The 23880-nt window shown below is 35.1% G+C and overlaps 1 protein-coding gene across 12 annotated transcripts in view; it reads right to left on the bottom strand.

Moving 5' to 3' along the window:
• The window catches only part of PTK2 (protein tyrosine kinase 2), a 426082-nt gene that overhangs the window by 255220 nt on the left and 146982 nt on the right, over positions 1 to 23880 (bottom strand). For 11 of the 12 annotated variants that reach the window (XM_056823019.1, XM_056823011.1, XM_056823017.1 and 8 more), the window contains 2 exons: positions 15364 to 15590; positions 4736 to 4902 (listed from right to left, as the gene is read on the bottom strand). In XM_056823019.1, coding sequence (XP_056678997.1) covers positions 4736 to 4902; positions 15364 to 15558 — 362 coding nt within the window. In that variant the 5' untranslated portion in view covers positions 15559 to 15590. Of the gene's footprint in view, positions 1 to 4735; positions 4903 to 15363; positions 15591 to 23880 lie in introns of those variants that run through there. The other variant, XM_056823021.1, reaches the window with a different exon arrangement.

Raw genomic sequence — 23880 nt, 5'->3', positions numbered from 1 at the left:
ACATCCAATTAATCACCAAATTTTGCCAATTTCATATATATAACATCTCTGTGCTAGTCTTCTTCTCTCCATTTACATCATTCTTCATTAGCATCCATCTCAAGGTTGTTGTGAAAATCAAGTAAGATATTTGTAAAAACTCTTAGCACAATATCTGTGACACCATAGGCATTATATAAATGCTTATTCTCTCCCTTTTCTTCACAACTACCTTACTTCAAGTAATCATTACCTCTTGCTTTATTGTCAACTGTTTCATAATAGGTTTTCTTACTTCAAGTTTTTTCCCACTTTAATTTGTCCTCCAAGTCATGTCAAATCAAGGATAAATGATTACATGTGCTATGTGTTAGGCACTGAGCAATATGCTGGAGACATATAGAAATGGGATGGGGGAAGAAATAAATAGTCCCTACTAAGAAGATCACAATCAAAAGAGAAAGTCAACAATGCAAACTACTATGTACAAATGAGATATAGTCAAAATACATTGGAGATCATCTCTTGAGGGAAAGCATTAACATTAAAAGTGACCTGGGGCATGGTCTGGAGTCCAGAGGACCTGGGTTCAAATTTAACTTTCAGATACTTCCTAGTTTGTGACCTTTGGCAAGTAACTTAACCCTGATTGCCTAGACACTAAGACAGAAGAGAAGGGTTAGTGACTGGGGCAAGATTCTTATATAAGGTAGGATTTCAGCTAAGATTTGAAGGAAGGCAAGGAAGGTAGGAAGAGAAGAGGGAGAGAATTCCAGGCAGCAGGGGATAGTCAATTAAAATGCAGGGTGAGGAGAGTGTAAAAAACAGGAAAAAGGATAATATAACTGGATTATAGAATATATAAAGGGGAATAATGCTCAAGAAGAATGGAAAGTGGGAGCAGCTGGGTGGCTCAGTGGATTGAGAGCCAGGTCTAGAAAGGGGAGGTCCTAGGTTCAAATCTGGCCTCAGACACTTCCCAGCTGTGTGACCCTGGGCAAGTCACTTAACCCCCATTGCCTAGTCCTTACCACTCTTCTGCCTTGGAGCCAATACACAGTATTGATTCCAAGATGAAAGGAGAGAAAGAAGATGAAGAATGGAAAGTTAGAAAAGTTCTGAAGGGCTTTAAAAGTCAAGCAGAGGATTCCTGCTCAGTAGAGGACCTCCTTCCTCTTGGGGAGATACCCTTGCCTGCAGTACAGTGGCAGCCCCCATGTAGCTATGTAACTTCCTCACCAAGGACCAGTTCTAAGTGCTGCCAGCCAGGCCCTGGGAATTCTGTTTAAGAGGTATTTTTTGTTTTATTTTCTCAGGCAACTCTTTTCTGTACTCTCATCTCCAGTTTGCCTTTCCAAGTGGGGGCAAAATATGAAAACTTAAGAATAACTGGGGGGGGGGGAGTTTGCCAAGTTCCTAAGATTCAATTTGGATGGAGCTCAGAATAATTTGCAGAACATTTTATAGAGATTTTTTTAAAATCAGACTTTAATTTGCATGGCAGATTCATAGCAATTTGCATCTTTCATTTTCCAGATAATCTGGAAATTAGCATTTGATCATTTTTTTAAACAAGTATAGAGATTTTGTTTATTTCCAATTTATTAATGTATTGTTACTGTGCTTTGTGTTAATTTACAGAGGCTTTTAAACAGCCCTGTAGGGGAATGTGCTGAGGAAATTAAGTGAATAAATAAATACCAGTTCCCACAAAAAAAAAGAAAAGGTAACTAAAAGGAACAATTGAAGTTTACTGAATAGTGTTTGTCTGGCCATAGACTTAATACATTTATGACAATGTATTAATAGGCATGAGAAAGAAAGGAAGATGCGAGAGAGAGAGAGAGAGAGAGAGAGAGAGAGAGAGAGAGAGAGAGAGAGAGAGAGAGAGAGAGAGAGAGAGAGAGAGAGAGAGAGAGAGAGAGAGAGAGAGAGAGAGAGATTGAGATTTTGGAAAAATATAACTCTAATATAGCTCCCCCATTTTGCTACTTGTCCTCCATCAACTTCTGACAGCACCCCCACAGAAGTAAAAAACAGGTTGACTGCTTCCTTGTCACCATTCACATACTCTCCTCATTCTGCCCTCTACATTGGATTTCACGCTGACCTGCAGGGGATGCCAGACAAGCACTGCAGGGGATACCAGAAAAGCAGGCAGTTGCCAGGGCAACCCGGGGTGTGTGTGTGTAAATCTTCTTACAACAGGATTAAATTTTAGGAATATCAATTTAATAGTTAAGCAAAAGATAGACTGGAGTGGGAAGAGACTTGAGGAAGGAAGTCCAACCAGAAAGCTACTACAATGTTCAGGTGTGAGAGGAGGGTCTGCATCAAGGTGGTGGCAGTATCAGAGGAGAGATGGGGACATGCACTAAGGATATTACAAAGGTGAAGTAGACAGGACTTAGCAATAGTTTGGACAGGAGCAAAGAAAATAGTGAGTGAAAGATGATAGATACAATGTGAGTCTGGGTGACTGGAAGTTATGTTGATGCCCTCAATAATTAAAGGGAGTTAGGAAGAGGGGAGGAGATTTGGTGGCAAAGATAATGAATCCAGTTTTGGACATGTGGTATTTAAGTTGTCTATAGAACATCTAGTTCGAGATATCCAGTTGGATATCAACAGGCAGTTAGGAGCTGGAGGTCAGAAGTTATGGTTGAATAAATAGATCTGAGAGATGATTCTATCTCCACATATAGTGGATAAATGTGATTTTCAAAGAGCACAAGTCTGACTAAGGCACTTCTCTACTAAATGAATTCCAATTTCTAAACTTTTCTATTGTCTTTAGAAGCAAACATGAAATATTCTGATTGGTATTTAAAATCTTCAACAACCTGGTTCCCCTCTATTGTTAAAGCCATAACACTTCCCACTTCATTCTTTACTATCCTTCTTCCTATTTATTTCATGTCATTTCATCTATCTCTATATTTTTTCACAGGTTGTTTCCATGCCTGGAATGCACTTCTACACTTCTAATTCTCACATGAGTACTTCTCTGACTTAAATAAATTCCAGAAGTTCCCCATCCCCCCTCCAAAAAAATCACCTTATATTTATTTTGTATTGATTTCTATGTGCATATGTAATCTTTTTTTGACAGAACTTGAACTCCTTGAGAGGGTTTGCTTTCTTTGAGTCTTTTCATCCCCAACAATTAGCACACAGTTGCTGTCTAATGAGTTCTTATTGATTAACTGAATGATAAATTCTACGTTACATATCAGCCTCCATACCTAAAATACAATTTCTTCTAACTCCAACTTTTTGTATCATTCCCATTCTTCAAGGTCCAGCCCATGTGCTTCCTCCTCTACTAATTCTTCCAGCTATAAATCCCCCCACTACTTTTATCTCTTAGGCAATTGTGTTTGATCTCTATTATGTACTTAACATTTGTCTAACCACCATTTCAGTTATTTTTTTATTTATTTCATTCTACCAAAACATAATACATATGCTATGAACTGAGTTAAAAAACAAAGTTTAAATTTGACAATACCTATCATCATGGAACTTAAAATTAAGATGATAACATGCAAATATATAGAATACATAATTTTACATAAGTATATGAGAGACTTCTAAGTTGAAGATGCATAGTAGGAAAGTCCCCTGGTATACTGTAAACATAAGCCCCCTCAAGGTAGAAGCTAGTTATTCATCAATCCAACTAGAGTTTTATTTTGATTTTTTATCTTGGAGGGAAGGTGACCATTTGTTCTCAAAGACTAAGACCCAAAGGCATAGGTTTTGAGAGACCATATTAGAAAAGTCTATGTTAGAAAACTAGTCAAACTAAGCTGAGACAGGCTCATTGACAAGCTGTCCTAAAAGGTGAGGCAACACTCAATGGAAATTAAGAACCTGCAGGAAGGTTATCTATGTTGATAGATGTTACCAATGAGAAAAATTATAGATTTTTGAAGAATGAAAAGAAAATAAGCATTACCAACTCTAAAGCCTGTAAACAATTGGCCAAATGGAATCTTGAGAAAAAGAGGGAGAAAGAATGTTTTTATAATTCATATCACTGTAGCTCCAGCTTAATCAGTGCTATTTGCAAGGTTGTGTCTCAGTCACCTTCTAAGTGTAATTCTCTATATAAATACTAAATGCAGTTGCATTCTTTTTAGTCTGTGCCATACTTTATTTACTAGGTACAATGAGGTAAAGCAAAGAGTTTGTTACACCAGTAAGAGAATTAGGTAGCCCCCTTGTGGGTCTATGAAAAAGAGAACAGCAACACAGAATAATTGATCAAGAAGAATCCATTGTGTGCAGTGATCTTGAACAACTTGGAGGAATCTATGAGAAAAACCACTATCCACATTCAGAGGAAAAACTGTGGCAGTAAAAACACCAAAGAAAAACAACTGCTTGAATACATGGGTTGAAGGGATATAATTGAGGATATAGACTCTAAATGAACATCCCAGTGCAAACATCAACAACATGGAAATAGGTTCTGATCAAGGACACATGTAATACCCAGTGGAATTGTGTATCAGCTGTGGAAAGGGTGGGTGGAGGGTAGGGAGGGAAATATTGTGATTATTGTAACCAAGGAATAATGCTCTAAATTGACTAAATAATTTAATTTAAAATAAAAAAAAAGAAGAATCCATTGTGAGGTATTTCTAGAAAAGAGACTGAAATCAAAGTAACAAAGGCTATCTGGCTCCTATATACATTTTAAAACACAAAGTGAACTGGTATCACATCAAAAAGGAAAGTTTAATCTTACTTCCACTCCTCCGGTGGGTGGGCTAGTTCATATTTTTCCCTCACATTGGAAACACCCATATCCAAATGTAGCCAGTGAACTTCCTCCGAACGAAGATGACTGAGTCGAAATCCGTAACAGGCCACATGCTTTACTTTGTGACTGTCCACTATCTTCTGAATGATGCCCTGAAATATGACCCCCACAAAAAGAAAGTACATTTATTACAAACATTTATTACATGTTCCATATTTATATTTTAAAGCCAGACATTAGAAATATTATCATTATACAGCTAAAGAATCATACTTATGTTTTGTTAGCAATTTTCATTTCCCTTTTTGTAATGTTTGGGAAAGCAAAATCCATCTAGATACTTAAGTTCATATTGCCAAATTATTTTAAGTGAAAACTAAACATGATATGCATATACTGTGGAGAAAAGAATGCTGGTCTTGCACCTTTGTATTTTTAGTCATTAAAAAACAAAATCCATTGTTGACATTGTCATTTAAGTGAATTAGTAAATATTTTAGAAGATACTGATGTTTTTCAAATACAAAGCTACTTACTGAAATAATATTAAAATAATGGTAATACTTATAAGCCAGTGAACTAATAAACTTGAAGAAATTTTTAATTTGTTAATTCTAACACATCTGTGGTACTTAAAGTTCCTTCTTTGCAGGATCTAATATGTTCAGCCCTAGGCTAAAAGTTGTGGGAGATAAAAGGATAAATAAGATATAGCCTCTGCCCTTAAATGCTTAAAGTCTGTTAGGGAAGATAAAACTTTCGCAAATGAAAAATATTAGCAATCCTGGTGGGATATAGCATGTAGAATAGGCAATAAGTACTGTCAGAATTTAGAGAAGGAAAAAATCTCAATGAGCTCAAGTGCAGAGGAGGACTTAAAAAAAAAGAGATGAATCTTAAGGATGCCTAAGGATCTACCTGACTTGAGATGGGTGTTTAATTTTAGTTTATTTACTCTCTAAGGGGGGGGGGGTATTCTAAGAACCTCATTGTTTCTCCATTCCCATTTGATATAGCAACATTCTGAATTGATTAAAAAAAAACTTGTTATGCAAACAAAAGTGATACTTTAAAAGCGACTATTATACTAAACTGTCAGGAAAACTTCTTCCTCTAAATTATAAACTACAATGATAATTAAATCATTTCCTTATTCCTTTCAACATTTATAAAGACACTAAAAATTAGAGCAAAATATCTAATTTCAACAACTTTCTGTCCTTATCTCAATCTTCTCACTGCAACCCATCCTATACTGCCAAAAATTTTTTCCTAAAGTAGATTTGATCATATTTTATCTGATTTTATAAACTCTACTGGCTACTATTACTTCCAGAATTATCAACTCCTTTTGCCTTTTGAAGCTCTTCATAACCTGACCTCTTTCCTACTCTATAGCCTATATCCACAACAAGAGATCATTAAGCCTTTGCTTGAAGACCTCTGTTGAGAGAGAACCTACTACCATCACTTCCAATTTCTGGTCACTCTAATTGTTAGGAAAATTTTAAAAATCAAGACCTCTTCCTATTTTACAAATTTTGTCTCCCCTCCCCATACCCTACAACCCAGATAATACTGACCTACTTAAAGTTCTTCTCACAAGATATGTTATCACTGTAAATCTGTGCTGTGTTTCAGCACAAAAAGCAGTGTATATTAATTAATATATTTACAACTCTGAGATCTTGTGATTTTTAAAAGTTCTAAGTTATTAATCAATAAGTTTTTATTATTAAATATTTCAATAATTTGTAGGGCATTCTGCTAAGTGCTGAGCATACAAAGAAGTCAAAACAATCCCAGACTTCAAGGGGCTTAAATTCATATAGCAAAAAGAATATGCCCATAAGTAGCTGTATAGAAGATATATGTGTACACACACACATACACACACACACACACACACACAATGGAAATCAATGCCAGAGCAGACAGAAGGCACTAGAAGCTGTGAGAGTGTGATAAGGCCTTCTCTATAAGGTGTCATTTGAGTTGTTGTTTTAAGGAACCCAGGAATTTTAGAAGTGAAGATGAAGATAGTGTGATTCTGTCTAATTCTGTTGCTTTCCTGGGCTTAATAACATTTTTTGTTATCATATCCATAGTTTGACACAAAACTACTTACTGAAATACTCATTCTTCTTTTCACTAACCCTGAGTGACTTTGGGTAAATGACAACCTCCTTGTGGCTCAATTTCATAGTCTATAAAATGAAGGGGTTGGAATAGGTGATAACGAATGTTTTTTTCAGTTTTGAAAAAAAATCTATATTTCAACTTCTGAGTCTAGGATACACTTCTCTTTGTATTCCTTCATGAAAATAAAAATATTTTGTTTATCTCTCTTAATTTAAGAGATGGCATGACTGATTATATAGAAACACCAAAACCAAGCATGCTGTTAAAAGAGGAACAAAACCATTATGTTTTAAGACAATTTTCCTTGTATTTTATAGCTAGTAATGATATTACAGTTTAACTTCCATATTACTGAAACATTTTATAATGTGTTAAACACATAAACTGAATGGAAACTTTTCAAAGATATGTGAATTCTTTGGTGGGAGTACCAACAAAAATTACAACTGAGCCTTACTGACAATCTTAAGAAAACTATAGCAAAGAAATATTTTTTCAATCATACTTCCAGTTATGTGCCCCTTTATGCATTGCTGGGAATCAACTTTAAAACTTTTTGTATCTGAGGACCTGCGAAGTCTTACATTCTATTGGCCTAGCCTTCAAAATCACCAGATCATTTCCTATCAAGTTGAGGCATTAGAGCAGAATTCTGATATTTAGTATTATATTTTATTTCAATACATTACGTATAACCTCTATATTCAGAAAAAATAATTTCAAATAGGCATGGAAAGTTCAAGTCCAGATTCTTAGGTTAGCAACTACAATTATGAGGGGTGTGGGGGGGAGTCAGTTGGGAAAAAGATAAGGTATCAAGTATATGAGAAAAAAGCCTTCAAGAAAGTGTTTCAAATAAATATTGATAATAGAAAAGTAAATCAAAACAACTATGAAGTTTCATCTGACACACCACAAATGAGCAAAGATGACCAAATATAAGGAGGGTCAGTACGGTGGAGGTGCTGTGTAAAGGCATGTACACTAAATTGTTATTGGAGCTATGAAATGTTTCATTTATTCTAACACTGAAGACAATGCCTAAAGTGTACAAGCCCTCTGACATAGGGATTCTATATCTATATATTTTCCCCCCAGAAGGTCAATAACAACAACAAAAAAAGCCAAATAAAAATCTAGATGTTTTTAGCAACACTCTTTATAGTAGCAAAAACAGGAGGAAAAAAGGATGATGCTCATTGACTGGGGAATGGCAAAGCAAATAGAAATAACAAATGTTATGAAATTACAATGACCAAAGTTAGCTCATGGAAGACTAAAGACGAAGAATGTCAAATCTTTTCTATATGTTGGTCAGTTTTGGTGAACATAGTTGTCTTTCATCTTTTTTTTTTTTACACATAAAGAATTTCTCTCTGTTAGGAAGAATGAGAAAGGATATGTTTGGAAATGTAGGTGATAATGAAAAAAGATGTCAATAAAAAATTTCATTTTTAAAAACTCCATTGCCTGGTTAAATAACCTAAATAGATGTTTTTTATTGTTTTTATTTTTTTCTTGCTCCATAAGCTCCAAAAGTGATTGTCAATCTTTATCTGAGGTGGTAGTTGCCCAGTAGTGGAAAATAGTTATGCTTCCTTCTTACATGGTACAAAACCTCTGTTGACCTATTACATATGTGTGTGTGTCTGTGTGTGTGTGTGTCAGAGGAATTTAATTCTCTTCTTATAATTTGTTTTCCATATTGGTTTTAATAAAAAAGGAAATAAACACAAATAATGAAGTAATCATACATCTCCTCACTTCCCACTTAGAAGCACTACCTCAAGGTCTATTCTCTTTCAACTTTATTTGGTGTGTAATCTTCCCCCAGCTTTTTAGGACCAATCTGTGGTAGGGCTTTCTGAGCTCATATTGGTTTGATAAGTTAAAGTCAGACCCCAAGATAATGTCATTTTGGTTTTCCTCTGGGATACTATCACCAACCAAACTCCTTGAGGTCAGGGATTGTCTTTCTTTTTTGTATTTGTGGTTGGCATAGTACCTGGATACATAATATGGGCTTAACAAATACTTACTGACTACCAAGATTCAGATCAGTAAATCAGGGTTTAATAATGGGTGTAAACAAACAAAGGTCCAAGAAATGCAAAAAAACCCTAGAATTTAGACATCTGTGAAAAATGGAAAATATATTACACCACTTAAATTGGATGATTCAAAATTTTCAAACTGTTCAAAGTAAGTCTAGAAGATTCTTATCTAATAGACACACCATTGGATGCAAAGGAAAATGTAGGTCACCTAAGAGAAAGTTCACTTATTTCAACTGATCCTGTAGGAATGTAGTACAAGGAGTTATTGTGCACTAGTGGTTATCATATTAAAAAGCCATTCTTTTAAGAACATTTATTAAGCAGTTACTATTTGAAAGGAGTCCACAATCTAATAGGGAAGCCAAAAAGCAAATAAATATTTCTAATTAAGATATATATAAATATAATAAATATAAATATAAGATATATAAAAATAATGAACAGAGGGAAAGCACCAGGATTAAGAGAGCTTGAAAAAGGCTTCCTGTAGAAGACAGCATCTTATTAGGAGACTTGATGGAACTCAGGGAAGATAGGAAGCAGAGATGAGGAGGGAAACAAATTCTAAGATTTGGGGACAGCCAGAGAAAATGCCTAGAACTATGACATGGGGAAAGGTAAGAGTTCTACATCATGAAGATCAACAAATTTCAAACAGAGGATTTCACATGTGATTCTGAAAGCAAAAAGAAACCACTGAAGTTTACTCAGTAAGGGTGTGACATGCATTTTAGAACTTGTACTTTAGGAAAATAAGTTTGGCAGCTAAATGGAAGATTGAAATGAGAGACCTGAGGCAAGTGGTCTCACCAGTAGGCTATTGCAATAGTCCAAGCAAAAGGTGATGAAGTGGTGGCTGTATCAGAGAAGGGGGTATACATGAGAGATGTTGCAAAGATGAAATGCAGAGGCCTTGACAACAAATTAGATTGGGGAGGGGGTGGTTACTAGAGTCCAGAATGACCCTCATATTTTGAGGATGGAAGAATGGGAAGATTCTTCTACAATAATAGGGAAGTTTGAAGGGTGGGAGGAAGATTTAAGAGGAAAGATAATAAATTCAGCTTTGATGTGTTGCATTTGGAGATAAGAGATTGAAGGTCAGTAGAAAGATTAGAACAGTATAGGCAAATTTTATAATCATTAGCATAAAAATGATCATTAAATCCATAGGAACTTGTTAAGAAAATACAAGAAATAGCACGGAGAGAAAAGAGAAGAGGACTCAGGACAGAGCACTGGGGGAACACGTGATTAAAAGGTATGATATGGAAAAGGATCCAATAAGAGACTGAGAAGAAGCAGTTGGTCTGAAAGGCAAGAGTAGCAAGAGAGCAGGGTCCTTAAACCTAGAGAGAAAAGAGGAGTATTAAGGAGAAGAAAATAATCAACAGTATCAAAGGCTGTTGAAACATCAAAGAGAATGAGTATTGAGAAAAGAGATCACTGGAAACTGAAGAGAGAATTGGTTGGTGGAATAATGACATAGGAAAGTAGATTGTTAGGAGGTTAAGAAGAAAGGGAGAAGAGAAATCGAAGGCACCTTTTATCAATTTCAAAGAATTCAGTAAAAAGGGCAGAAGAGAGTACAGATGGAAGATCAAGTGAGATGCAGGTTGATGTGGTAGACAAAAGCATATTTGTACACAATAGTGAAGCAGTCAGTAGACAAGAAGATATTAAAGATGAGTGAGGATGCCAGAAGGGGCAATCTGTTAGAGAAGATAAGAAGAAAGTATTGTACAGGTAGAGGAGAGGGCATTGGTAAGAAGGCCTCTTCTTTATTTAAGAGGGGGGTGAAGGAGGATATAGTGGCAGAAGGCATTTGAAACAAATGAGATGAGGAAGAGGTAAGAAAAGAGAGATTAAGGCAGATGGCCTAAATTTCTTTTCCCTCTAAAATATGAGGTAAACTTTTCAGTTTAGCAGGTAGGGGTTGATGGGAAGTTTAAGAAGAAAAAAAGATGTGGAACAGCTGCTATTGAGAATGTGAAACTGAGGTACTAAGGGAGTTGTAAAAAGACTGCCTATGGAGTGAGGGTTCAACTGAAGTTAGGGAACAGAAATCTCTAATGGATCCAATGAGAATAGTTAGGTGATTTTCCTCATCTTCATTCAAGTAGTATATGTATAGGTCCAAAAGTAGGAGATGGTGAAAGTTATCCAAAGCTGAAGTATGGTGGCGTTCAATGAGTGATATCATAAGTGGGTAAGATTCAAGAGAAGAAGCGTGTAGAGTAGAATAGTACACCAAAGGGTTAAGATGGGGAAAAGAGGAGAGAATGTCAAGTTAAAAGGAGATGATTTAGGAGAGAACTGAAAAAAATCAAAAGATTGTCAGTCATAATCAAGATGAGAACAAAGAGTAGGATGTGGTAAGGGAAGGTAAAGGGAAAGGTGGAAAACCCATAGATTATGGTCAGGTAAAGAGATTTCAGGATTCTTGGAGATGGTGCATTAAGGAGAGACAGGAGATCATCAATATCTTTGTGTGTGACTGAGATGGGATGGAGTAGAAGGTCATGGGAAATTAGTAAATTGAGGAACTGAGTTACATGGGAATTGGAAAGAGATATCAATATGTATGCTCAAATCTCTTAGTATAAAAGCATGAATTAGGGAGAGAAAAATTATGAGTCATGTGTTGAACTTTATGAGGAAATAATAGAGGTCTTATTTAAAATAATTTCCCAATGCATAAAGTACCTGGGTTTCAGCTTACCATGGTGTATGAAGGTCTACAGCATAATATTTGCTAAGAAAAAAGCTTTGGATTTATATAAGGAAAGTATTCTTATTTCCTGAACTTAAAAAAAAAAGGACATTCCTACACAGATACACACAAATAAATGTAAAAACTGAATGCTATATAATTATTATGTAAAATTAGACCCAAGATACTTTTCTCACTTCTTTTCAAAGATGGAGCACATGACATATATTGTAAAACTAAGTTCACATATTGGTTAATTTTTCAGAACTGCTTTTAATATGTTTTATTTGTTACTTTTTATAAGAAATAAATAGTTGTGGTGGGAAAGAATATGGGAATACACTTAGAAATAAATTAAAATAGACTCAGAAATAAGTAAAAATTTCAAATAAAAAATGCACTTTCTATAATTCAAATATATTCATGCTTGACAAAATTCAGAATTCTCTTCCTTGAGCTATCAATACGAAGAAAGTCTCCATTTACACTAAAATATTTATAGTAGCCACCTTTTGTGGTAGCAAACCTGGAAACAGAGAAGAGGTCTATCAATTAGGAAATGGATAAACAAACTATTGCACATGAATATCCTGGATTATTACTGAATACTAAGAAATACATTTATGATCAATTCAGAGAAGCATGAAAGGATCTAAACGAAATGATGCCAAGTAAAGCACATAAAGGCAAGAAAACTATCGACATAATGACTAATAACATGTGGAAAGAATAACCACACACCAAAAAATCAAAAGTATGTGTAACAGAATTATAAAGATTAGGCAGGACTCAATGAAGAGATATAAGAAGCTATCTACAACCTCACTCCTTTGTGAAGCTAGAGGCCTACAGGTTATATTTTGTACATATTTTCAGACTTCTTTCATTGCCTTGTCACTTGTGCTTACTTTTTCCCTCTTAAAAAATACAGTATATTACATGAGATCACTTGCTGGGAGGGGGAAAAGGGGAAAGATACCGGGAAGAATTCTGATGATGAAAGAAATTAAAGGCATTGGGGTAGCTAAGTAGTTCAGTGGACAGAGAGCCAGGCCCAAACACAGGCACGATCCTAGGTTCAAATTTGGCCTTAGACATCCTAGTGATGTGATCCTGGGAAAGTCACTTAATTCAAATTGCCTAGTCCTTAATTAGTATCAATTCTAAGACAGAAGGTTAAAAAAAAAAATAGAAGACATTGATAAACATTTATTAATTTAAAAAAAAAAGGAATTACTTTCCTTGGCTACTGGGATCCAGACAAAATGGGTACTTTCTTATGAGATTTCATTACTTTCCATTTTACTAATTCCTCCTAGTTGACAAAATTCCATTTAAAGTGTAAATTCCCTCTATTACTTCCTCTTCCTTTCAAGAAATGAAACTGTCACAGATTATGGATTGGAAAAGACCTTCCCAACCATACAGCCCAGATTTTACCTGGCCCATAATCCTTTCTACATTATTTGATAAGTGGTCATACAATATACTTGAAAACTTCTAGTGACATAAAACCCACAACCTCATAGTAATTCACTTTCTTTTTGGTCAGCTCTAATTATCATAATATATAATTAGGTGGCACAGAAGATAGAGAGTGCCCAGTCCTGGAGTCAAGAAATCTTCGGTTTAAATTTCACCTTAAGTCACTTACCAGCTGTGTGACCCCAGACAAGTAATTTTATGCCTCAATTTCCTCAATTATAAAATAAGGATCATACCAACTTCTCAGGGTTGTTGTAAGGATCAAATGAGATAATATTTGTAAAGCACAGAGCAGACTGCCTGGCACATAGTAAGCACTTAATATTGCTTGTTTCCTTCCTTCTCTTTTTTTTTCTGCAGCTCATATTCTTTGCTCTTAGTTGTGCCCTCTGGATTTAAGAGAACAAGTATAATATCTCTCCTACATCATAGTTTTAAAGACATTTATCATATACTATACTCCAATCAGCTCTCCAATTAACTATACTCAGCTCCTTCAAACAATCCTCTTAAGAAATGATCTCCAGGCCTTTCACTATCCTAGCCTTTTACCCTGAAAAAGTCATTTGTTTATCTCTCCTAAAATGTGTTAATAATAATGATAATAATATCTAATATTGTTATAGCACTTTAAGATTTGGCAAATACTTTATATCATCTTACAGGATTCTCATAACAACCCTGGGAGATAGGTACTATTATTATTTTTATTATACAGATGATGAAACTGAGGCTAAAGAAGGTGAGATCACTTGCCATGGGGCATACAGATAATCTGACTTGAGATTTTAACTCAAGACCTTCCTGATTACTGATGTAGTCAGATCTTAATTTCAGGAAGATCCTTTTGCCAGATGAAAGGAGGATGGCATGGAGTAGTGAGACTTGAGGCAGGGAGAACAACCAGCAAACTATTGAAATAGTCCAGGTAGGACAAGAAGGGGGACCCTCACCAGGGTAGTTACAGTATTACAGGAGTGAAATGGCTTATATATGAGAAATGTTGCAAAGGTAGAAACAATAGGAATTGATAAGTGCTTCGATATGAGAGGTGAGTGAGGATTCAGGGATGGCACATAGACTATGAGCTTGGGTGACTGATAGGCCTATAACACTCTTGAGAGTCAGCGGGAAATAATAAAGAAGAGAAGGTTTGAGGGAGAAAGGTAATTGGTCCAGTTTTGTACATGTTGAGTTTAAGATGTCTATACGACATTCCATTTGAGATATCACAGTTTTTCTTATTTAATTGAAAACAAAGGAAATAAAATCTTTTTGGTTTTTCCATTATAATTTCCATTCATATCACATGAAAATTATGATTGTAGAGTTGTAAAATGAATTGTTTTACCCACAAATTGGGGGAAATACTACTGATAAACATTATAATACAGATAGTAATTTATTACATACCTTCTGAATGTTCAACTTTTAAAAAAATTGATAAGATTTTGCTTCTATTATATTCATACTGTTAAATTATCTATAACATCAAAAAATTTGCTAAAACTTTAAAAATCATCAGGTTTACTATTTTATAGTACTGCTGATGAAAACCATCAAGACCTAAGTTCAAGTCCTCTCTGATACATACTGGCTGACCTTATTTAGAGCACTCAATGCTCAAAGCTAGTGGTACCAAACTCTAACAGAAAAGGGATCTTTGCAGGTTGCATAATGACTTAGAAAAAATCACATTACACATGTCCTATTATATTTTTATTTAGTTTGTTAAATATTTCTCAATTAATATTTTCAGCTAGTTGATGCATTGCTGCAGAGTTCCTGTGTATCTGACACCTATGCTCCACGAAACTCTTCCAGATTCTAAGTAGACTTTCACTGGTAGAGGGAGTTTCCCCATGTGTAAGCTCCATACATCAGTATAATTATAGGTCCAATCCCTATCCTTTACACACATACACACACACACACACACACACACACACACACACACACACACACACACACCAAAAAAGGAAAAGTATATCAAAAACTTAGCTGGGATAATAAGACAACTTAATGTCTTTTATTTTTTTAAAGTGATATTATTTAAATTTTTGCTCTATATGATTCACACCATGTGTTACATAGTTTAAAATAAAAATTTAACATTTGTGCTATTGTTGACAATCTTTGTCATTTTAAATTTAAAATTTTTTGCACTGATTTTTTTGGTATTACATTCAGTTTATCTGATGGAAAATTTTACTTACCCTAACATCAGTGGCATCTCCATGCCTGATAATACTGGCCCATGTGGTTGGCTCACTACTGTTTTCGAAATAATGAAAGACTTTTAATACTCGCTCCATTGCCCCAGGAGAACGCTCCATCCCAGTACTGAGGTGTGTCTTTGTACTTGAAGTTGGGGCGTGATTCAAGTTTGGATCAAGGTAAGCAGCTGCCATGGTTTTGCTAGATGCTAGGTATCTGTCATATTCTGCAGAAAAAGGAAATAAAAGAATACATAAATTCTAGAGCATTATGAATAAAATTCAAATATTTAATTGGAATTTGTATATAAGTACATATGTAAAAGCTGTTTTAATGATTTCATTTTCTATTTTCTTAATGTATCAAAAAAGTAAATATATAAAAAATACCAAAAAAGTAATCAATTGTCAACAGTAGTAGGGGGTTGTTAAAAAAACTTACTTTTTTTTTTAATTTCCAAAGACAATTGCTATGAACAAGATCTATTATCTAAATGATTAATGACCTCTTTAGAGGATATAGATTTCTGAATAACAGCTTAAAATATGGGAGTAGCTAGCTCTTGGCCATGACTGAAATATTCTCAGCATAAGTTGTTAACAATAAATTTGTCTAAAGTGATACATATTTAATGAAAGGACTTTAGACTCAAAGTGATAGGGGGAGGGAAAAGAAAACTACTTATATTAATTCCAAGCTAGATATCTTAAAGATCAATCACAATTCAGGAAGAAGACCGGAAATAACAAATTTATCCAGAAATTCTTAAGACATATAAATAAGACAATAAAATAGCCAGCAAATAAAATCCATGGGAACAAATATGTATACACAATTATGCCAACTATGGGCAAGATCCTCATGCAAGGAAGGAGGTAATGGGACTTTGCAAACATCACTAAGAATTAAGGAATATGACTAAAATATGGCTTTGGCTATAACTTAATCAAAAAGAACAGGTCATATAAAAACAAAGAGGAAGAAAGGTAAGAGGTGGGAAAAACAGAATAGTATTTCCTTTAGATCCTTTTACAATCTGGATTCCATCTACTTTTCAGGCTTGTACAATATTAATCCTTTTCATGTACTCTGCAACCAAACTCGCCTATTTTTTGTTCATATCTCACATACATGTTTTTGACTAGATGCAAATTGAACTCTGCCCAAAGCCAACCCTGAATTACTTCCATCTCCTTTGCTCATATTAGGTACCATGATTAAGTCCATTAAATTTTTATGTTATGCAATTTCAAATGTGTCCTACTTAAGCAAGACATATTTTTTACTCCTTAATATTTTATTTGCTATTCTATGCTTCCCAGAAACATATTCTTTACCACTCTCTTAGCTGAAGTCTTCGCTCTGAAAGTTAATCCATACTCCCCTGCTCAACTCACCTACACAGGTGTTTTCCCTTATTAGCCCTTCCTTCATTACAGTCTCACATGAAGAAGTGGTCCTTTCTCCTCACAACAGCCAATTTCTCCACAAACACCTTTGATTGATCTCGTTCCCCTTGGACTTCTCCAGAAGATTTCTCCCATTATTATTCCTGTTGTGTCTCTTCAAGCTTTCCCATCTACTGGCTCCTTTCCAGAAAGACATACCAGTTTCTCATCCAACTTTAAAAAGAATTTCACTTAATACGGCTATGGTCCTTTATCCCTCCTCCCTTTCATAGCTAGGCACTCTTAAAGGCCTCCACTTTCTTCTCTCTCATTCCCTTCTAAACCCTCTACAGTTTAGCTTTGAAAATTCTCATTTAACTGAAAATAATCTTTGTGAAGATGTATGAAATATAAGATATATAACTGGCAATTCTAAAGACATTTTCTCAATTCTCATCATTCTTATAGTATTTAAAACTGTTTATCATTTTCTCCTTCTGGATATTCCTCTTGCTGCCTGTTTTTTAGTGCTCTGCTTTCCCTTGGTCCTTTTGCTACCTGTCCAGCAGGTTTTCATCAGTCTCTTTTGCTGACCTTTCATGCAGTCATGCCAGCTAATTGTGAGGATTCCCTTAAAGCTCTATCCTTGGCTTATATTATACTCTACAATATCATTAGCTTGATGATCTCATTAGCTCTCTAGGGGTCAATTATCATTTTCATGCAGATGATTACCCATTTTATAAATTCAGTCCTAGTTTCTCTCTGAGCTATGGTCATATATCATCAGAAGTCTTTTTGGATATCTGGAAATGGATAATAACAAAAAGGATTTACCACATGCCAAACAGTATCATTCCCACTTGTCCAGAAGAAATTACAGCTCAGAAAAATTGAAAAGATTAATATATATTCTCTATTTTTCCACTCCTCCAATCAAACTGCTGAAGTGATCTTTTTGAGTCACAGGTCAGACCACATTATCTTTTCCCCCTATTTAGTAAATTTGAGCAGTTCTCTATTACCTATAGGATCAAAAAAACAATAATCCTTTTTTAGTTCTTAAAGCCCTTTATAATCTATTGTGAATCTTGAAATTTCTCAGACTTGTGAATGTTAAAAAATTCCCCATTGGGGAATTCTCCATTGGGACAACTCCCTATTAGGGATCATTCCCCATCTAAAATGTGAGAACTCTACTTGGATCAGAAATGGGAGGACCTCTACTCCACCATACTTAGGACTGCTTTAGGGGAGAAAACTCCTTGCTGAACAATGAGAAATGCTTACACCCATACTTAAGCCATGCCTATTTTTAGAATTAATACAATAGGGTGCTAAGTACCTATAAAGGTCAGGCAACTTGTGAATTTACAAGGAGCAAAGAGGTGAAAACTTATTCAGAAGTTTTTTCTGGTTCAAACTTACTAAAGGGATTAGTCAACTCAGCTGTGAATTCAGAATGGGTTGTCCTTTGGAAAACGTCTACTGTGATTGGTAGATGGAAGAACTTAGGGGAGGTGACATAGGAGAAAACTCCCTATATAAAAAAAAGGGGTCTCTTGAGAGACAGGCTCTAAGGAGGGTCTCTTGAGAAGAATCTCTTGAAGGACAATCTCTAAGGAGGTCTCTCAGGGGAGGCTGACTCTGACTGGAACTCCCTCTGGGGAGACTATGTCCCCCAGAATCCTTGCTTGAACAGATCTTATGGTGAGTGATAACTGACTGACTGATCTTTTCTTTTAGGACTTAGGCCTGGGTTGGCCAGGGCTACCCTGGGCCGGTCTATCCTTTTCTCATTAATTCCCTTTCTCTCTCCTTCTCTCTTTCTTTTATTCCTCATTGTATTATTAATTAAAATCTCTATAAAACCCAGTTGACTTGGGTATATTCATAATTGGGAATATTTCCCTGACGACCACCTTATATTTGATTTAAAACAAGACACTGTAGTGAAAACATTTTCTGCGGTCAAAATTTACTCACCCACTCTTATATCTATCATAATTTATATCTTCCACTATTTAACTCTTACAGTTAATGCCACAACCATTTTAACTATTACAATTTAGGCATCCCACTCTTTTAAATATTACAGTTTAAGGCACCCACTCTTTTAAATACCACACTAGTCCCCCTTCCTACCTTTCTAATCTTCTGATATATCTTATACCCTCCACCTCCCCACTCTGCAAATTGGTGAAACAGGCTTCCTTTTTGAATTATTTTCTTTCCTTCTTCCCTCCCTCTCTTCCCCTTACTTCCTGCCTTAGACCTGATACAAAGTATAGGTTCCAAAGTGGAAGAAAAATAAGGCAACTGGGGTTAAGTTACTTGCTAAGAGTTAGCTGGCTAGGAGTATCTGAGGTCACATTTGAACCCAAGATCTCATCTCTAGACCTGACTCTTTAACTGCTGAGTCACCTAGCTGCCCCTTATTGACTTCATCCATCCATCCATCCATCCATCCATCCATCCATCCATCTTGCCTGCCTTCCTTCCTTCCTTCCTTCCTTCCTTCCTTCCTTCCTTCCTTCCTTCCTTCCTTCCTTCCTTCCTTCCTCCCTCCCTCCCTTCCTTCTCTTCTTCCTTCTTCTTCTTTTAAACCCTTACCTTCCGTCTTAGAATCAATACTGTGTATTGGTCCTAAGGTAGAAGAGTGGTAAGGGCCAGGCAATAGCAGTCAAGTGATTGCCTAGGGTCACAGAGCTAGAAGTATCTGAGGCCAAATTTGAACCCAGGGCCTCCCATCTCTGGGCTTGGCTCTCAATCTACTGAGCCACCCAGCTGCCCCCTGTTGATTTATTTTTTAAAAAGGTCTGAGCACTTTTCATTATATAAGAAAGTGTACTTTTGGCCTTTATAAGCATTAAATAAGTTAGTTATTGTATATTACTATGTAATATTATATTGTTCATATCTTCCTATGTGGATTCCAGGCTTAGAACTAAAAAACAATTATTAAAAAGGTAAATCAACTATGAAAATTCTTAGCAGTTTAAGATAAAAACTCAAAGTCAAAAAATAATCTAAAATCATTATTGAATGAAAAGGATACAAATATCATCCATGGGAAAAGTCTGACCACAATAATGACTGACTACTACTATTTCTGAAATATTACTCTAAGGTCTGTCAAGTAATTAAGACTAAGTTACTTAAATAAACTAAAGCTGATAGCATTATTTTAGGGTTTGCCAAATTTACATCATTTGATATGTCCATAATAAAACTATGGTGTGGTATTGTTATTTTCCATAGATACAGATGGAAAAAAAAATAAGAGGCTGAGAAAAGGTAAGTGACTTTCTCAGGATCAATAAGATAGTAAATGATGGAGGGGATGGATTTGAAAACAGTTTTTACTGACTCTGAGTGCAGGACTTTATCCATTATACCACACTGTCTTGATAAGAAAAAGAAGCTATGCTCACAAAAGGCCAGTACAGTTCATAAAGGAGTCACAAAGGACCTGTGATGGAAAAATTGATATCCACTTCCAAAAAGAAAGAGATCTGATTAACTGAGTAGATTGAAGAACACTTTTAAAACTTATTTCTCTCTCTCTCTCTTTTTTTTGGCATATGTAGGTCTCTTTTGCAATGTGTCTAATATGCAAATGTTTTGCATGACCATACATGTATAATCAATATCATATCACTTGCCTTCTCAATGGGTAGAGGAGGAACAGAAAGAAGGGAAAGAATGGAATTCATTTTTTTAATGTTAAAATTCTTTCTCCTCTAATTGCAAAATATTTAATGAAATTAAAAAATATGTATTTAAAATGAGCAAGTCATGAGAGACTCTATTTCCTTTATTTCCTCAATTTCTAGAGATAGACTATTTCCTTTTGAATAGTCACTACACTAGTATCTTTAGGAAAATTTTGTGATTATAGTTCCCCTACCTGAACCACACAGAGAATTTGCTGAACACTCTCATGTCAATATTGGAATGATGTGGAAGACAGTGGAACTAGTTAAATGACTATTTATATTATATTATATATATATATTATATATATAATATATTTATTTTATAGTCATTGAATAGTCTTATGGCTCAAATTAAACCTAGAAAAGCCCTAGGGTTATGGCCATATTCTGGTATAAAGATTTTTTTTAAAATAAAACCTTTACCAATACTGTGTATTGGCTCCAAGGCAGAAGAGTGGTAAGGGCTAGGCTATGGGGGTCAAGTGACTTGCCCAGGGTCACACAGCTAGGAAGTGCCTGAGGCCAGATTTGAACCTAGGACCTCCTGTCTCTAGGCCTGGCTCTGAATCCACTGAGCTACCCAGCTGCCCCCATAAAGATTTTTTTTAACCAATTACATGTGATAATAAATTCCCACATAAGTTTTCCAAAATTAAATGATCCAAATAGTCTCCCTTCCTCCAGGAACTGGCAAGCAATTCAATTTGGGCTATACATGTATTATCATGCAAACATTTTCACATTGTTCATTTTGGTAAGAGAATAATCATATAAAACCAAAACCCCAAAATAAAATTATTCTGTTATAGCCCTTTAGGCATAGTTCCAAATTGTCTTCCAGAATGGTTGGATCAGTTCATAACAATCGACAAATGCATTAGCATCCCAATTTTGCCACAATCCTTCCAACATTTATCACTTTACTGTCATACTAATCTGACAGGTAAGAGGAGATACCTTAGAATTGTTTTAATTTGCAATTCTCTAATCAAGAGTGATTTAGAACATTGTAATCTGATCATCAATAGCTTTGATTTCTTTGTCTGGCAACTGCTTATTTGTCAATTGGGAAAAGACTTGTGTTCTTATAAATCTGACTTAGTTCTCTATAAATTTGAGAAATTACATCTTTATCTGAGAAATTTGTTGTAAATTTCCCCCAGTTTGTTGTTTCCCTTCTAATTTGCTTACATTGTTTTTTTGTTGTTCAAAACCTTTTTAATTCAATAGTCAAAATTCTTTAGTTTACATCTTGTAATGTTCTCTATCTATCTCATCCATTCATCCTTATAGCATATTTATCAAATTAGCAGGTGATGACATAACGGTCACCATAATGGCCAGAGATGTTCAAAATATAGAATTTCAGAATCTGGAGCTAAAAAGATATTGACAGGATAGAATATTAGACAAAGGGGGCACCTGGGTAGCTCAGTGGATTGAGAGCCAGTCCTAGAGACAGGAGGTCCTAGGTTCAAATCTGGCCTCAGACACTTCCCAGCTGTGTGACCCTGGGCAAGTCACTTGACCCCCATTGCCTAGTCCTTACCACTCTTCTGCCTTGGAACCAATACACACTATTGACTCCAAGACGGAAGGTAAGGGTTTAAAAAAAAAAGAATATTAGACAAAAATAAAATGCCACTTACAGTAATACAAATGTAATGTTTTATACTTGAGTTTAAAATAGCAACTTCACAAAAACAAGATGGAAGAGCTTGGATAGACAAGAATGTATGAAAAAGTCTAAAATCTACTGTTATAGGGATGGGGATAGAGCCTGGACGGGTGATTTCATTAATATAAGGAAACTCCCTCTACCAATTTAAGTAATAGATAACTTGTCTGCAACCTATCGTCTTGCCGAGTTATTTAAGGCACCAAGAAGTTAAATGAACTATTCAAAGTAACAAAACTTTTTAACTCTGTGAAAGGAAAGATTTGAATCCCAGGTCTCTGGACTGTGAGGCCAGCTTTCTTATACCACATAACCAAAAGCAAAATAAAATTAAAACTATACTAAGTTATGTAGTGTCTGAGATCAAGGAAAGGATAATCTGACTGTTGAGAAAAGGTGTGCATACCATGCTATTTCTAGGCATCCCATTTTAAAGGAAGGCAATGTAAAAATGAACAAAATACAGGGCAAGACAAATAGGGAAGAACTTCTAAATCATGCCAAATAGGGATCAGTTGGAGGAAATGTAGATGCTTTGCTTGGAAAGAAGATTTTAGGACTGATCACATCTAAATGATCACAGAAAACAAAACTAGGAGGAATGAGTTGAAGTAGAATAGATACAGATTTAGTCTATGAACAGAGCTATGTACAAACAAAACGGAATCCTTTGTTAGTTTCCTTAACTGGAGTTCTTTAGATCAAGGCTGGATGATCACATGTTTTGTATAGGTAGCAGAAATGCTTCTTTAGGAACAGATTGAACTAGATTAGTTGTAAGGGCCTTTCTACCTCTGAGCTTTTGTAATTCTTTATATTAACATCTAGCATTTGTATGAAATGAGTTTTCCAAAAGACTTCAAGTCTATTTATTATTTTGTTTAAGATAACCTAATCTCAACAAAATATACTAGCATCTAATCCAATTAACATTACTTCATTATTTCATTCATCTATGTACTCTATTCCACTGACAAAGATATATAGTAACTCGTCTAAACCTTAGGATATCATCCTGATGTGTTGTAAAAGCTGAACATTTTCATCTTTTGTGTTGAAAAATCTCTGAAATATTTGTGCTTGTCCTTATATAACAAAGAGCCTACCATAATGGCTATATAGCCTTCTCAGTTTGAGCAGGACCAAACAAAGATTATTTATTGTCAACACAGATTTCAAGAACAAAAGATCACACAGAACAATGAGTTATCAAGGTAGAACACAGAGGATATCAATAATTAGGCCATTTTAGTAAGTACAGATAGACCAAAGAATATTCTTTTCCATTATATGCCATTTGTACATGGGCTTGACTCTGGCAAAAGTGGTTCTGGGTTCCATAGTAATTATTATACACTAAAAAGTAATAAATTTAGCTACCAAAATTTTCAGGTCCTAGTAATTCAAATCTATAATCAGAAAACATTAATCTTGTGTAAAAGGAAGGTAGTAACCTAGATAACCTTTAAGGACCCTTCCACCTCTGACATTCAATTACTACTGAAGCTGTTTCCAACTATAATATCCTCTCTAAAAAAATTCCTGATTTTTTTTCTACAACTTATGCTGTATTTTTTGCCCTCTCTACTTGCTCAAGCTCCAAGAAGATAATTCTCACTAATCTTGTTTCTTTAAAACAGCTCCTTTCCATTAGTTTTGTGTCAGAGCCACACCTAAATTCAAAACCTTGAGTGGCTCCTCAAATATTGACCAATCAAATTTCAAAGGCCT

The sequence above is a fragment of the Monodelphis domestica genome, chromosome 3 (assembly GCF_027887165.1).
Source record: "Monodelphis domestica isolate mMonDom1 chromosome 3, mMonDom1.pri, whole genome shotgun sequence".
Lineage (NCBI taxonomy): Eukaryota > Metazoa > Chordata > Mammalia > Didelphimorphia > Didelphidae > Monodelphis > Monodelphis domestica.
This window is presented reverse-complemented; position numbering and strand designations above follow the sequence as displayed.